The sequence below is a fragment of the Lissotriton helveticus genome, chromosome 1_1 (genome assembly GCF_964261635.1).
Source record: "Lissotriton helveticus chromosome 1_1, aLisHel1.1, whole genome shotgun sequence".
NCBI classification, from domain to species: domain Eukaryota; kingdom Metazoa; phylum Chordata; class Amphibia; order Caudata; family Salamandridae; genus Lissotriton; species Lissotriton helveticus.
Genome location: NC_136057.1, coordinates 995,221,941 through 995,240,092, shown reverse-complemented (window position 1 = coordinate 995,240,092; position 18,152 = coordinate 995,221,941). Strand labels below are relative to the sequence as shown.

At 44.7% G+C, this 18,152-nt stretch overlaps 1 protein-coding gene across 1 annotated transcript in view; it reads right to left on the bottom strand.

Annotated features, from left to right (window-relative positions):
- Window positions 1-18,152, bottom strand: part of EXOC4 (exocyst complex component 4) — a 1,743,085-nt gene that overhangs the window by 158,085 nt on the left and 1,566,848 nt on the right. The window contains exon 17 of the mRNA XM_078677470.1: window positions 17,660-17,819. Coding sequence (XP_078533596.1) covers window positions 17,660-17,819 — 160 coding nt within the window. The remainder of the gene's footprint in view (window positions 1-17,659; window positions 17,820-18,152) is intronic.

Here is an 18,152-nt window from a genome sequence, read left to right as displayed (position 1 = left end):
GTACTTTGATATGACTGCAACACAATCACCTCTGACTTTCAAAGAATGTTAAATTATTTTCTAGATTGCTAAAATCAGAACATGGCATTTAAGCATTTGACCAAATAAATCAAGAAAAAAACTTCTCGAAGCTTCCAAGAGCTGAAGAAAAAACCATGGGCCAGATTCCCGTAGGGCCTAAGCGTACGTGGCAGCGGCTCTGCAGTCATGGCAGAGGTTCTGCAGTCTCTGTACTTGAGGCGTAATCTCCGCTATGAGCATTATAATTGTGGAGATTTCGCTGCGACTGTGGAGACTCCACACGACTTTGGAGGATGCTTGTGAATCAGGCACCATGTTTTCAGCTACAATAGGAGATTGCTCTCAATTTGGCAAAAAGTACAGTGATGCAGCTCCACCCAACCTCCAACCCCCGACACACACTGCTCCACCCAACCCCCGACACACTCTGATCCACACAGCCTCCAACCCCTGACACACACTGCTCTGCCCAGTCTCCAACCCCTGACACACACTGATCCACCCAGCCTCCAACCCCTGACACACACTGCTCTACCCAACCTCCAACCCCTGACACACACTGCTCCACCCAAGCTCCACCCAACCTCCAACCCGACACACACTGCTCCACCCAACCTCCAACCCCTGACACACTCTGATCCACCCAACCTCCAACCCCTGACACACACTGCTCCACCCAACCTCCAACCCCGACACACACTGCTCCACCCAACCTCAAACCCCTGACACACTCTGCTCCACCCAGCCTCCAACCCTTCTCACACTGATACACCGAACCTCCAACCCCTGACACACTCTGCTCCCTCCAACTCCTGACACTCTGCTCCACCCAACCTCCAACCCCTGACACACACTGCTCCACCCAACCTCCAACCCCTGACACACACTGCTCCACCCAATCTCCAACCCCTGACACACACTGCTCCACCCAACCTTCAACCCCTGACACACTCCAGTCAGTGACGTCTTCTCGGTGTGAGAGACATGTAACATTGAGTCATATTTGTCACAACTGTTTCAGGGGTGAAATTCCAACCATTTTGAGTCTGAGTCACTTTCCAAGGCGATCCACAAAGCCCTTTCAGTAGTGAAGTCTGGCTCCAGCTATAGTTGGAACCATTATACCTCTGCCAGTCTCACCAACTGGTGTGTGAAATGCTTGATGCAACATTAAATTGCAGCTACAACTCTTTGACATTGTTCATATGTGGTGCCACAATGTGCGGACATGATGTAAAGTGGTACCTAAAGGTCTACATTTTTGGGATGTAAGAATGCGACAAAGTTCAATAATGTATGTTCCCATGCCAAGTTCTTCAAGCAGCTGTCTGGGTTATGATTCATCTTTTTGGTTCTACAGCGAGTCGGGCCAGATAGCTGGAGTCCACCTTGGCCTGGACAGACTAAAATCCCTTGCTCACTCTACCACTGGATTCAAGATAGCCTGGCTGATGAGGATTATTAATCTGAAACCGGTCCCAGGATGCTTGTTTCCGGTCCAGGGAAGGCATGGCTTGGCAGTTCGGGCTGGACTGTTCCCATGAGGCACAGGGTCAGACTGATTTGCATATGGTAATGTCTGAACTGGGGTCGTGGAGTGAGCTAAAGAATGGTGATGGATTAAATCCAGATCAGTTGACTGGGGGTGAGTGTTTGATTTTCTCAAACACTCCGTCCATCATCCCCTTTGGTATCGCTTTGTTCGCCCAAAGTTGGCAGGGTATGCCCAGACGTGGGTCCCCTGCTCACTCTACCACTGGATTCAAGATAGCCTGGCTGATGAGGATTATGAATCTGAAACCGGTCCGAGGAGGCTTGTTTCCGGTCCAGGGAAGACATGGCTTGGCAGTTCGGGCTGGACTGTTCCCATGAGGCACAGGGTCAGACTGATTTGCATATGGCCATGTCTGAACTGGGGTGGTGGAGTGAGCTAAAGAATGGTGAGGGATTAAACGCTCCATCCATCATCCCCTTTGGTATCGCTTTGTTCGCCCTAACTGGACAGACTAAAAGCTTCAGAATCATCCACATTAACAAATTAAAGTATCACTGGGTGTCATTAGTACAGATGTGAAATCCATACATTGAGCCCTTAGGAAGATATGTAGGGGTTGCTGATGCAAAAACTGAAAGGGCAGAGCACCGGTGTTAACCTGGTTAAATCCATAAAGGGTGCTTTAGAGGCGTCCAAATAAAACACACATTCAAAGCCCTCCTGTGATGAAGATGCAAACCCTTACATTATATGCGAAATGGTTTAAGAATCACTGAACTCAGTAATACAGGGATTAGTGGGCCAGCAAGATACAAGGACAGTCAGGTAAAGAGAATCTGTGAAAGCGGGCAGAGGCTGTTGAAAGCATTCCCTCAAAGTCTAACAAGAGAAGCTTTCAGAGAAAAGCACAGCCAATGAACATAGCCCTCTACTGTCTGTTTCCAAAGACACACAGTGGAACCTTGACAAAACTCTAATGCAGGTAAAAGCTAGAAGAAATGTGTCTTACGCTGCATGCCTTTAAGGCTTTCATCATCACAATGTGTATAGGAAGAGGTCTCAAACGGTGACACTGTGTAAAGGTGCCTGATTTGGGGGATACGCTGGGAGTGTTCAAAGAGATGGCGCACAGCAGACCACAGAAAGGCTTCTGGGTATATGTGGGATGGGAAGTGCCCACCGTACCTTCGCACAGCCCAGGTGTGCTCGAAAGGAGCCGTGGAGGCGAGCAGTAGCCACTGCCACAGCCATGAAGGACGCACTCCGCTTCGAGAATGACCCACAGGAACAGGACAAGACTCCTAGCGCCCCTGCCCGATCAGAGAGATACATTAATAATGAGCGTCAGTCAATCACAGAAAGAACTTGAGCATATGTGAATGAGCTTCTATAGCTCGAACCAGATGTACTGATGGGGACTGTATGCGGAGGAGGGAGGGTTCCAACCTTGCATGAAGGGTCATTCTTCAACAGCATCTGGGATAGGCATTTCCAGACAAAAGCATGTATGTACGTTACCTTATGCTCCAAACAATAAAGCACGTTGTGGCATTAAAATCCGCAGGTCAGCAGCCCTGACTGAGCACCCCCAACTCTTCCTCTGCCGCAGGGGCAAACAAAGCGCCCCCGCGTCCCTACTGGTTTCAGCCTTAACAAAGCTATCCGTTCCACAGAAGTCATTAATCACGAAAAGTCTATTAAGATACACTTGGTTTATTTAACACTCTTTCATTACGGAGTTCTCAGACAGGAGGTAGTCTTCGGGGGCCTTCTCAAGTTTTAATGCTGTGTAAGACAGTAATTACATATTATTGTTTGACCTTGGCATTATCAAGGCGCGTTCCAATTGTATTGTACAAGATTCCATTATGCACAAGTTAGCGGACTGCGGGAGCAGCAGCAGGAACCAACCTACTCCTTTGCAGTCCGCCTTTTATCTGAAAAGTCACACTTCAGAAGAAGAGCGAGAAAAAGAGCCGAAGTTCGAAAGGGGCTCTTGTTTCCGGAAGAAAGATAGACACCACCACGCCCCTTCCATGCAGGGAAGAATATGCCCCCTGCCCTGTTGGGCAATTACATTTTTGTTTTTTAGAGTTTTATTTAGCGTGAACTAGACCCTGAGACATCGGGTATCGGAGCGCTTTACATGAGCATAAAAGTTTTTTTTATGTAGGAACGGGGAGATTAAGTGATTTGACGCGTCGTAGCCGAGACTCGAACCCGGTTCCCCAGATTCGAGGGCAACCGCTCTAGCCGTAAGGCTCCATCCCCTACCCTTAGAGAAGAGGGGATGTAAGAAAATACCTTGCTGATCAACGTGCGGCAGATTACCTGGTCCCAGACCTTCCTTTGGTCTGCAGAAGGTACACGATTCCCTCAGAATAAACTCGATTAAGGACACTAGCGTAGGGAAGGTGTCACCTGAACTCACCCCCTTCTTTTTACAGAAGGGCTGCTTTCCCCTGGAGCAGCGTACATGTGGCTCCGGCCATATTATTATTGACTAGGCCACAAATATGTGTTGAGGGTCTTATGTGTTCATGTGGTATAACATGACTAATGGAGTGGATCGAACTTAAATTCATGTAGAAAGTGTATTTGCTGTGTAATCCCGACATTTAATGTATGTGCACTAATATTTCTCTTGCAGTAACCACGAGATACAGTATATGCAAACGTGTTTATAATATTGATTAATCTTCATGTATTCACCTAGCTACACAAGAGTATTTTTGCATGTATCATGTAATAGAATATGTATTCGTAAGAATTGCATTTATGCACATAGTGCGATTGTCTATGTATTTGTATTAATAGAGTTAAGACGTGTACTGGAGTTTATCATGCTAATTTGACCAGACGCCTTAACCATTTAGGTTTCGCAATTTTTAAAGAGTGAATGTTTTCTTTCGATGTAGTGTTTCACTGTCCTATGCAGGAGGCTGGTACCATGATCTAATGAATGGAGGAGGCTTCATTGTGTGAAAAGATAGGGAAAGCGTGAAGGGAGTCGAAGGCGATAAAAACTAACGAGCAGAAGGGAGGACTACCGTTCGTGTGGAATGGGGAGAAGGAAGTAGAGATCATCCTGAATATGTGGATCAAAGAAGAAGAGTTGTGTGTCTGTCAAGAGAGCACTGGTTGAAGGTGGTCACTAATTGGACCTTTGAGATTGACTTAGAAAGGTCTCTTGTGGGTATAACTAGGTGATGCTCTTCGACTTTGGCAGAGATTCTTTCCAGACTTAGACAGGTACAGACCTCTATGCGCTACTTTTATTGTGTGGCTTCATGCTATGCAATACTTTTGCTTCAAGAACTTCTATACAAATTCTCTGACACCTTTTTATTCTTAAGGATATAATTAATTTCCCCTTTTCCCTCTAGCACTTTTAGGGTAGGTTATTTGAGAAGTAGACTTCCTCACGCATAATAGGCAGAAAGTCTGAAACTTTAAATCTCAACATCATATCTTCTTTTTTATTCTGTGTACCATTGTAACCAATGTCCTCCTTTGTTGTCTGCTGTTCAGGAATAACTTTGTGCACTGATTCGGTTACCCTTAGATAAATGTGGGCTTTTATGGTTATTTCCAAGATTGGTTTATATCACTCTGGTTTTGAATTTGTAATAAAGCCATACGTTATCTGCTCATTGACTTTGAGCCTTATTGTGTGACCAAATGGGTTGCACTGTAATTGTGAATTTGAACTGAACCTAACTCTCTTATACCTCAAGTATCATAAAAAGATTGCACGCAGGGGATTAGAGAAAAGGGCCCATCCCCTTCGCGTTAGCACCCCTTTAACCCCTTGCGCGGAAAACCGCGTTACATGACGAGCTCAGCTCAGCTCGTCATGAGCGTACGACAGACGTAACTATGAGCGTAGAAGGGGTTAATGTAAGTAAAGAAGGAGGAACGTGGAGAAACCACTTTTTCGCTTTAACTGTTGTTTCGACATTTTTGTACACGAGAATTATCTTCTTTAAAGTTGATATTAAGTAAAGCACCCAGACACCCAACCTGGGTGTAGCAAGTCAAAATAAAAACGTTAAATACATAAATATGTCACCCTATTGTGAGTGGACCTGAATATCCGATTGTTCCCTCTCATCAGTGATGAGTAATCAGCTCAAGCTTTTTGCATGCACTTTTGACATGGCTTCAATGGAGGGCTTTTTGATGCCTCACCTGAGACAGCACATGTGTTGTCGCTTGAGATACATTTTGTTTACTTACAGGTGGCTCAGAGGTCACTCTTTGCTTACCATTGGCTGGTTGCACTGCCACTTTCATTTGCTTGCTTTTACTAAGTTGGCGCATGCAGCATTCACTTCCGCTTTTTGTCTTTGTCCCTCTTCCGGAGCATGGCCCTAGTACTCGTGTTCTTTCACTGCTCACTTAATCAAGTGTTGCTCTTCTTGTCTAAGAACTCGACTAGAGTGCTTGTCTCTTTCAGCTGTCTCGCTGTGTACTCGTCCTCTGTGTTGCGTTGGGCTCCTACCCCCGTCCTCAATGGTGCTTCGCCTTCTGTGTTTCTTATCCCCCATCTGTATTTGTTGCTGCTTGCCCTCCTGTTTTCTCTTGTTGTTGCTTGTCCCTTCCTGCTGTCTGTGCTGTTGCTTGCCCCCTTCTGCTGTCTGTGTTGTTACTTTCCCCATCTTCTGTCTGTGGTGTTGTTGTCCCTCCGCCTTCTCTCCATGTTGCCTCACACTCCCACCCCTTAATAAACATAAAAATGCGCTATGACACGGACAGTGCTGGAAGCTTCATAGTGTTTCTTCTCCCACCTCTTCCCTTCACACACTCCATCCCTGTTTACCCCTCTTCTGCCCTCACTCCACGTAGCTACCTACTCTCCCTCAAAAAAAAAAAAAGCACTGGTCGCATCATAGTGCTATGTTTTTTACCTTCAGCAAAGCTGCACAGTAGCTGTGCTGCTGTACAACATGGCTAAGAACATCGACAAAGCCAAAAGCTTTCATTGACTAGACCTCTTGACTTTGTCAATGCTTTTTTAAGCCATGCTACACAGCAGCCTAATTGCTGTACAACATGGTTAAACATTGGCAATGCCAATAGTTTGCATCTCGAAGGTGAGACCTATTGGCTTAGCCAATGTTTGCTTAACCCTTTGATAGCTGCTCCTTTAACTCTGAGATGAGCACTGTAAATTAGAAACCTAGAGAGCAGATGTAATGAATGGACTATAACCCAATATACAAGTATATTAAATTAAATTACAGAGCTACTGCTGCTTCACTTTGAAACTGGGCTGTTGCATGTGATTCTTTTGATAGGTCACTATAGTTCATACTCTTCACGAGATACTCATATTAACTACGTTCTGGTACACACCTGAAGAAATAAAAATCCAAGCAGAATATGTGCTAATAACTGCTTGATTGGGACTCGCTGGCAGGTTGGGCAGAAGTTGGCTAAGGAAAGGCTAATGGGGCTAAAGCACATTCAGTCAGTGTGTGTGAATGGTTCAGTCCCAGATCTTCATGGGGAAGGAGTGCATAATGATCTTCAAGGGGTAGAAGTGCAATAACACTGCTCGAACATGTTATATATGGAACAAGTGGTGCATGTAAGAACAGTAGAGCCATCTCTCATTAATGTTTGATGCAGGGAATACTATAAAAGGGTGCCCACTATTGCCAGGCCTGTTTCTTTGGCCTGGAGTATTAGGACTCATAGAGGGAAAAAGATATGCCACTGGAAGGCAAAGAGAACCCAATCTATCTAAATGTGAATGACGTTTTACTTAAAATAAAAGAGCTTATACATGGGTTCTGAGCAAAGTAGAACAAATCAGGTTTATTCTCGTTGCGACTGACTATGGGCAGCGAGGGAAGCTTCTCACATAGACTCCCATGCTCAGTAATGGTTTGAGTACCTTCTCCTATGATGGCGACTTTCCGGTATTGTTTTATACTATATCAGAAGCCTACTAGTCATTGAGAAGTACTCCTTTTGGGTCTCACCCACGCATTGCATGCACTGTCTCCTGAGACATGCAGTATCTACTGAATGGGTTTCAGTACGCCAAGCTGTTTCTATTCGTCCCTTCAGGTGCCTTTTGAAATGCCTTTGTTTTCGTTGGTGAACAATTTACATTTGTTTCACCTTTTGCAGTTTTGGTCACACCCTGGAGACTGGCCCTGTTACATGGATCACTTCACTATCGACCATATAAGTTAGTTTCGGCGCACTACTTTTTCTTTTGCCTGGGCTTTTTTTAGCTTCTCGAAAGTGCTCAGCTGAGGGCAGCAAATCATGTCCTCATCCCGTTTTCCACTATCTTTGATTTCAAGAGTGCTTTCCAGCCGGAAGCTAAGTTGTTTTTCATCCTGTAACATTTTTGTTTCATTGGCTCATATGTCCAATCCTTAAATAAGATACTTACCTAATGGAAGTGTAGTTTAAGAAAATGGCAGACAGGAGGATTAACCTATTTACATTGTGCTTTTTACAGCATGATTATTTGTATACAATTAAAGAGGTGAACATGTTGTTATTGCTCAGGTTTATGGAAATGAAAGCAGCTTTAAATAGTAGCGGCTGGTGTCAGAGAAAGGTGGTGGACGAGGGTGTGGACGACAACAGCAACACAAAAAAAAGTACTTGACCGCCGCATCTCTGCTCTTCTGGCTCCACTGCAGCAAAGGCTTCCACACTCCCCTTCAGCCAATCCAGACGCTGCTCTAATGCTGCTGGCAGCAAGAGAGAAGTACTGGAATTGGCCTGAGTGGGCTGGAATTGCGCTCCCACGGGGAGTGGGAGCCTGAACCGGATGTCTTCAACCTGGCAGCGCAATTCAGGTTGGAGACATCTCAGTGCGCATGTCAGTTTGGATCTCCTAAGACAGCCGTCCAAATCCATATGCACACCTGCAGCAGTGAACACCACTCCTCCCCCATGCCTGTCATTGCAATTGCCCCACCCCCAAGACTCAGACCTGTGAAGAAAAATAAAATGATAATAAACCTGTTCTATTATCATTTTATTTTTCAAGCTTTGCATCTGCTGCCGGGGGTCGGGGATGCTCCTTCGCCATAACGGAGGAGCTGCCGCTGGCTTTCAGTTGCACACTTTCAACTTTTGATCCTTTCTTTTAGGTTTCAATCGTTGGTGGAATAAAACCAATATCATGGAATACCTCCTCGTGCTCTCCAAAAACAGCATGTAATGTGAGGCTGCTTAACAATATATCCTGCAAGTAGACAGCGCAATACCACTGCAGCACCACCTGAGCATCAGTGCAGCACCAGTTGGGGTCACTCAGCACCACTTCAGCAGCACCATCACAGCACTACCTGAGCATCACTCAGTTGCACCTGAGCACCAGCAGAGCACCACCTCAGCACCACTTCAGAGCAAGCGCACGTCAGCACAGCACCACCTCTCCACCAGTGCATCACCTCACTACCAGCGCAACACTACCTCAAAATTAGTACATCACCACCTCAGCATCACTCAGTGCTACCACAGCATTACCCAGCACCACCACAGTACCACTTCCGCATCGGTGTATCACCACCAACTCAGAACCAGCACAGCCCCACAACAGCATGAGCGCAGCACCACCTCAGCACCACTTCAGCACCAGTGCAGCATCAGCCTAGCACCAACTCAGCACCACATGAGCGCCAGCACACCACCTGAGTACCACCAAAGCATCACTCAGCACCATCCCAGTATCACTCGGCACCAGTATAGCATCAGTGTAGCACCACTTCAGCATCAGTGTAGCACCACTTCAGCTTGAGCACTGCACCTCCTCCACATCAGTGCACCACCACTGCAGCGCACCACCACCTCAGCACTGGTGCACCACCACCTCAGCACCAGTGCAGCACCACCTCAGCATCACCCCTTCATCAGTGCACCACCACCAGTTCAGCCCCACCTCAGCACCACCTGAGCACCAGCGCAGCATCAGCACCTCAGCATGACTTACCACCACCACAGCATTACTCAGTACCAGCACAGCACCTCAGCATTAGCACAGCACCAACTCAGCACAACCTGAGCACCAGCACAGCACCACCAAAGCATCCCTCAGCACCACCTCAGTCCCACTCACCACCTGAGCAGCACCTCTGCACAAGCACACCACCATCTCAGTATCGCTCAACATCAGCTCAGCACCACATCAGCAACAGCAAACTACCACCTCAGTATCAGCGCAGCACCACCTCAGAACAACACCATCTCTGCATCAGTACAGCACCATCAGCACAGCCTCACCCCATTTCAGCACAAGCACAGCCCCACCTAAATAGCAATTCAGCATCAATGCAGCACCACGTCCGCATCAGTGCAGCATCACCTCATCTCAGCACCACCACTTCATCATGACTCAGCACCACCTCTGAATCACTCAGCACCACCCAGCATCACCTGAGCAAGCCTCACCTCTGAACCAGCACACCACCACCTCAGCATCACTCTGCACCATCTGAGTATCATTTAGCATCACCTGAGCACCAGCATATCACCACCTCAGCATCACTCAGCACTGCCCTCGGGATCAGGCATCTGTTGATTCTCCCCTAGTGTCCGTACGCTGCTTGTGTTGAAATTCAGGTAATATTTCCCGGCCCCCATCCTTGTTTATGCCCCCCCATAACAAACAAAAATCTATAATATACATACGTTCCAGATGGTACAAATGCTTGCGAGCCCTTATGCTGCAGTTACTTTAACCCCCACCCAACAGCTATGCGACAACTTAGCTGAATGTTTTCAAAGCAAAGTCGAAATAGTATATAGGGACTTTAAAGTAAGGTGGAATGCCACCTTCCCACCCTTAGTGGATAGTCAATCAGACATCACGCACCTGGCCTTATGCAACTTTCCATCTCTTACGACGGAGCGACTGGTCGAACTGATAAAGCGTACTGAATTTGGAGCTCCAATAGGCCAGTGCCCTCCGAAGGTGCTTCATGAAATAGCAGAATGTATTGCTGACCCATTGGCCATGCTGTTAAACAACATCATTAAGGCAAGGAGTTTTCCTATTGAGTGGAAAAAGGCATCCATTGTTCCCACTCATCAAAAAACCTACCTTAAATCCAAATGAAAAAAAAGAACTGGCCGATTTCGCAGCTTCATGCATTTAACCTTTTCTATGCTCATGACGAGCTTAGCTCGTCATGAGGCACAGTGCAGCTGTACTCATGACGAGCTGAGCTCCTCACGGCCGTTGGAACGTTGCACGCGGGGATAATTACCCTGCTGTGCTGAACGTTCGAAAAACGGGTGTGGTTGAGTGCAGCTGCACCGTGCCTCATGACGAGCTGAGCTCGTCACAAGTACAGCGGCGCTGCGTGTGGCCCCCCTCCCCCTGCACAGCGGGGGGGGGGGGGGGGGGGGAACACCCCGCAGCAAAGGGGTTAAATATTGCTTTCAATTAATATTTAGACCCAATTAATATCTTGGATAGAGCCCAGAGTCGCTTTAAGCTATTACACAGCACCGAATCTGCTCTGGTTGTATCTACTGAAGAATTTAGGGACATCATGGATAAAGATGGCAAGGCAGCGTGGTCCTTTTGGACCTATCTGCAGCTTTTGACACAGTGAGTCATTCAGTTCTGAAACAATGGTTGACCGAAAAGAATTGGCGGATCAGATCTCAGTCTGCACTGCACCTTCCTAATGAAAGGGAGCAATCAGTCTCTTTAGGAGACTTAATCTCTAAGCCTTTCCCATTACATTGTGGGGTCCCACAACCGTTCTAATTTAGTCCTACGTTATTTAATAACTACGTGGCTCCACTTGCGAATTTGATAAGGCCTTTTGGCTTTTCAACAATCTCCTACGCGGATGATACCCAAATAGTGGTATCTATCTCTAGTGACATGGCGGAGGTGGCCTCTCGTTTTAATGACTGTATGAGAGAGGTAGTAAACTGGATGAGCTCCCACTGCCTTAAGCTAAACTTCGAAAATACGCAGCTGCTTCGTTTTGGAAGGGACACTTCATTTTGGGACAACTCCTGGTGGCCGCAGACCCTCGACCGTCTCTCTACCCCAGTATTAAAAGTAAAGAACATGGGAATCATTTTTGATTCTAAACTTACCTTGCAGATCAGACCACGTCTTCCTGCTTCTTCATTTCAAAAACTTTGAAGAAGATTTTTGCTTTCATACTTCCTTGGCCCTATCGAGATTGGACTATTATAACGCCCTTTATTCCAGTGTGCAGAAAGGCATCTTAAAAAAACTCTAAAGACTGCAGAATGTAGTTGTACAACTCCTTAGGAACATCAGACAGTCTGAACCAGTCTTGAAAGCAATAGAGGAATTACATTGGCTCCTCATTAAAAAGAGAGTAGCATTTAAGGCACTTTGCACAGCACATACAGCTCTAAATCTCACAGGTCCGGACTCTATCACGAGAAAATTTACTTGACATGCTGCTATAGGAATCCTACAATCAGCCTTGGCCCAAAAAAGTGGTGATTTCAAAAATTCAGAAAGCTACCTGTTAAGGTAGAAGTTTTGTTCATTTCAACTCTAACCTCTGCCTTTGCATTTGAGAGCTCTGCCCAACCTGCAGATTTTCAGAAAACATCCTAAGTCTTGGTTATTTACAATTTCCCTACAGATATAGGCGATGGACAGTCTCAGCTTTCAGGCAGAAGCTTGGTGCAAAGACACCTTCGGGCAAACGTTGCGCTCTATAACATGTAAATCAAATCACCATACAAGCACAGGCAGGAAGAAGTTGGCAGAATTGCAAAGATCGTTCAATTGTACATAATGCCTTCTTGGTTATACAGAAGGTAATAAAATTGCTTATAACACTTTTTTATTATAACTTTTTAACATACTGCACAGCAGCCATAATGCTCTACAACATAGCTTAAAGGCACTGGCATAGCTGATAGCTCTGGCTAATCAATTTTAAGGTCCCAAAGACGAGACCTATTGGGTTTGCCAATGTTTGCTATGGACGGACTTGACAGCACAGCTGTCGCAGACAATTATATGTCATCGCCAGAGACGGGCTTTGGCTCCACCCACACGCTGGAGGTCAGGAGTACATGTTTTGAATAGGCAGACGTGTTGTGCTTCCACAAAAAAGTGTTTGCCCTACACACAGCTATGATCATTTTGTTTATTTATCCAACTGCCTGAGCTTGATCATTCAGGGGCATAGACGTGACACTGTAATGCTATTAAAGTGTCTTAGATACCATGATAATTTATGGTGTTTTCTCTCACAGCCAAACAGATGGGAGAATGGATGGCAGTCATTAATCTCCGTGGATGTTTAGGTCTGGTTTGAAAGTGCAACTTTCATCTGACCTTTTAATTTCCATCAATACTATTCTACAGCTTTGCTTCCGCACACATATACATCCATTCCCATGCTATTTTCTGGTAATGCTGCCCATTCACATTCCCATACAACATTCCTTTACAGCCCGCCCTTGTTCGAGAAATGGAATTTAAAGGGGTTGGGAGGACCGAACACCACATAAGATATTGCAATTATGGGCTGAGCAGGGAGCTTTAGGTGTTCCAGATTTCTACCATCTGGAAGCAACGAATGTAACAGGTGGCTCAATAGTTACTGGATGATAATTTTTTTTAAGGGTACTCTGTTAGCTGGGACACATTCGACTAAACTCAGCCTTACTTTCTGACCCTGAGGCCACTGCTAATGCGCGGATGGGGGCTGTCCAGAGCTGTTCGGACTGAACAATGAGAGGAACTGACACCAAAGCCCCCTTTTTAGGTCTCGCCTATCCCATTCCGCAAGGAATGGATAGGACGAGACTATTGGGGTTAAACTAAGAGCTAAACTAAGTTCTCAAAAAATGCGGATTTCCAAAAGTGCATGTGTTCCGTGCATGCGCTTCTATCCGCCAGCCTCGCATCACCACATGAAAGCCACACACACTTCAAAGGATCCGCTCCCCGCCCCCGCCTGCACTTCGCACTCCCCTCCCACGGCCGCTCTTCCCATTCACGCGCTCGTTACCATTTGCTCCCGAGCCGCTTTTCTCCTCCCCCCTAATCACAGCAATGCCAAGAGCTTGTTTGCAAAGGTATGTCATTTCCCCAGAGATGTACAAGCTTTCATGATTTCACTGGACGCTTTTTCAGATATAGATTTACATTATATTACCAAACATGCAGTTTATGTCACTAAGAGAAGGAAAGCTGTGTGGCTTTGAGGGTTTGGAAGTGCGAGCATAGGCTGGCATTTGAAAAGTTTAGCAGGCACTGGGAAGGCGATCCTTGTTTGTGAGAATAACCAAGTCTTGGTCTATTTGCTCATTAGGAGAGAGATAGCTATGTGGAACGGCTATTTCTTTCTGCAGAGCAAAAACATGATATAAAACATGTTTCTACTGTTTTGGCATTGTGTCTTGTTTCTGTTACCTCTGAAAAAATAAACTTGCTGGGGTGTTAGTCTCTTTTTCTGCATTGGTGAGCTTCGAGTGCCTTCTTTGTTTCAAAGTACACTTCTGTTATCTCTGTCATGTTCGTACCCCTTGAGCAGTGCGTTGTGAAATGTATTTATCAGTGATCTCAAATCCGTGCCATTGTGTGGAATTGATATTTAAAGTAGTTTTTCCTTTCTTCATGGACTTTGATTTAGAGCGGTGTCTTCAAAGCTCGTCTGAACAGAGTGTATTGCTCACTGGCAGTTCCCCATGTCCAAGGCATCTTTTGCCAGCGAGCATGTCAACATACCAAGAAGGACTTTCTTTCCAGAATTTTTCATGGCATAAGCCCACTTCTCCCCGCTATTTTCTCTCTGATTGGTGTTCTACAGGTGTCACTTAGTTCTCAACCCCACAGTTATTTTTCCTCCATGCACCATTTCTATGATGGTGCTAGCTCGAGTTCTTTTCTCTTTTTGCTCCATGTCCCCGATTGCTTTTTTTTTGGGACTCTGCTTCTACTCCTCTCGCTGTACGCTCTGCCCTTCTTTTTTTGAGCCTGCACTAGTCTCACTCTACTGCTGGCACTTACTTTAGTTTCTGTTCTTCAATCTCCATGCTGCTTTTCAGTGGTACTTCCTCTTCTTCTCATCTGCCTATCACCCACTAGACATAGAGCCCTTTGTTAACTACCCGTAAAAACTGTTATTTATTTTATCAGTTTAAGAGCTATTTTCTATTCTCATCCTCCTATATCGCAGTTATGTAACCGTGTTTTATGAAATCTGTTGCTTCTGACCGAGGGATTATCATAAAAAGTACTAGCATAGCCAACCATGTCACCATTTGAGCGTTGTACAATGCAAAGACAACCAATCGGGCAGGCAACTTTTTACTATTTGGACTAATCTTAAAATGTGAAAGCCTCATGAAAATCACTGGATTTATCTTGTTTTTTCAGTGAGAGCGATTTGTTTAGTTGAGTGACCTGATTATCATTGACTTTAAGAGGTGGACGACTGTGTTTATTAGTTTAAAGCTACTCGGTGTACAGCAATATGAAGTTCTTTCTTTGAGATGTGCAAACATAAGTTTTATCTGTATTCATCCAAATAAGTAGAAGAGGAAATGATTCTGCTTGCTGATCTACGTGTTAGCTTTATAGCAGAATTTTGTTTGCCTGCAAAGGGTATGAAAATGTATACCTGCACCTGAGGGCAGGCTGTGGAATGGGCACAATCGTGAAGGATCTCTGGTGCCATGGTTCGTGGATGTGTCTGAGGGGAAATTGCCAAGAGTGACTTTTTAGTTGGCATCTTTTAAATGGGAACCGAGCCGATGAAGAGAGGAATGCGACACCGTGGTCACCTTGTGGAACTAGTCTGACGGAATGCCATCGCTGCCCAGGTGTCAAATGCTGCTGATAAATGTAGGTTACTGAAATGGCTCATCCTCCCCTGGCAGTATTGTAAGAAAGGCAGCCTCTTGGGCTTCAGCCAATGCAGCTACCCTGCTGGGTAAGCTGCAAAACATCGACAATACACTATATACACTTGGAATTCAGAAACACTTTTAGGGGTTTTGATTAAGTCATAACAGTGAGATGAATTATTTTTGTAAATGTGTGTTTTGAGAATTTGAGGGGAAGAAGCGTGTTTGCAGTGGCATTGGGCTGGAATAAGGACGCGTTAGCACCCAATCAAATAGGTTATAGTATGTAATGAGAGGCGCTCTCACTAACTCGCAGAGTCGATATCCCACGACTAGCAGAGGTATCGTGCTGAAGCTGAACCCAGGTTAACTTTGTTTCTTTTACTTGAGCAAACAATATGCTCATCCCACTATAAGGTCAACCTTCCTTCCTTCCACGTTTGTCTATATCCCCACGGAATCTGGCAATGATGACTACTTTTATGGCTCTAAATCCCGTCCTTCTTCCATGGTGTTGTTCCTTCTGCCCCCCGCCTCAAATTCTCATCTACGCTTTCTTCCTGCTCAACCTGATCTTCCTCCTCTGATCACATGCGCTCTTTTAACCTTTGTCAACACGTCTTCCTTCCCTCGTTTGCCTCATCACCCCAACCCCCTGCTCGTCACCCCTTCCAAAATACCACGAGCTGCCCTGACCGGCCAGGCAGGTCTCATTTGCAAAGCCCATTTTCGAGATAAAGTTAGCAATTGTTAGGTTTTCACTTTTGAAAAGTGGTGACCAGGCACGGACCGTGCATATTTCAGACATAAAATTCAAATGAATGGGCCGCTCCCAGGTTTTAACTGTATTACAGGGTTAGTTTTAAAGTTTATTTTATGTCAATAAATATTTTTTCACTGAACTACAAACTACGGGTATTTTGGACCAATGGATGGAGGGTATTTATTTCTAAGGGGAGACATGGAGCGGATGGTCACCAAGGATGTCGTGTTACAATCCAGTGCATTCTGGGAGTAACAGTGCAAAGGCATTGCGGTTCATATAACTGACCTAAATAACAGGAAAACATGGTCTATAAAAGAACATAGTTGTCAAGTTCTCAGTTTGCTTATGTGACATTTCCCTATTGACAGAGCTTTAAGTGGGATGAAAAAACTGGGGGGCGGGTATCAAAGAGGCGTGTTCGATATAATGCAGGTCGTAGATTAGAAACACCTAAGCTAAAAATCTATGCTTAGCATAGTTTACCACTCTACTGGTATTGTGCTGCTCTGTCATTGCATCCAGACATATAATACAGGTATCATTACACCTACAATAAGCCTGGACTAATGGCTTTGTCAATGGGTATTAGTTGCATAAGATAAATAGGCAACAAATGTGGCTTCTTTGAATAGAATATTGGAAATGCTTCAATTATAAAATGATGAGACTGTGAAGGTACTATAACAAGTCTCTTTGTAGTTACATCAAAGGCAGTGGAGGGTGGAACTGCTGCAGAGTTCAGTTTTTTTCTCACCCGGAGTGTGAGGGCAAAATTGGAAAGCCCATTATAAATAACAATAACAATAATATTTAAGTATTAATTATTAAAAAAGCCATTGTTATTTGTAATATTAATACATCTAAGTCACGTAAATACAACACATATTGTATTACAAATGCTATAGGTGTCACATTTGCGAAAGTTATAACTATAGGCATTGTAAATGACAAAGCTATTAATTTCGCTATTTTCAAAACCAACACGTAATAATAAATGTGTAATTTACAATACCAATAGCTCAAACTTTCCTTATGCGAGACCTATTGCATTGCAAATGCTTGTTGAGATTTTCACCTCTTGCACTTATTACTTGTTTCCATCTGGCAGTTTCTAGCGTTCAACCACATAGGCGCTTTAAAACTACCAACTCCTGCACACATTACGCCTTCTTTGTACGCATACAAAAAATTGTGTCCTTCTTTTCACAAAAATCAAGAATCCTGACAGTTTTTGCTGTTTTGTTAATGACGTTTTGTGGATTGTCTTTCGCAACATTTCATTGTTACCACTGTGCAAGATAGTGTTTTAACATTGTCATGACACAGACTTAACTTTCCTACTGACTTACAAGTACAATTTCAGCTTTATTCCGTTATCAATATGTATGATAGATTCTTTCAAAAATGTTGCATTATACCAGCCATATATGAAAAAAAACCTAGATTATATTAATTTATATTAATATACTAATTAATGATTGTTAAATGGTTAAAGAAACAATAATGAATATTGAATCCATCATGTTCATCGCTACCTTGCAAAGTCCAGATCGGCTTCCCGGGACATGGTGATGTTGGTGAGGTTCTGCTGCAGCACAAAGATGTTTCGGCACATTTTCTTGATGCCAGAATCACTGATGCGTTTGAAGTACTGGGCACCATTGATGAGGATACAGGAAATCAAGTGTCCAAGACCTGGCAGCAGGAGAGAGAAGAGTTCAGCAAGGTAAACCAGGTACTGGGGCACTAATTGGATTGGCAATAGCTTACATCAGAGGTCTTCAAGCTTGTTTGCTCTGAGACGACCCTAAGCAAAATATTTGGAAGTTGGGCCCGTCCCCAAAACTATATGGCAAGGATTTGGAGAGGAGGAGAGGGACAGATGATTGCAAGGGGTGGGGATCATGAGATCAATTCAGGGGTGCTTTTCTGTAGCTCGTAATCCACACTGAATGTGGGACTTGTAAAAAAAAAAAAAAAAGCAAAAGGATCAAATAAGAACAGAATTTACCAAAAACACTACTCCCA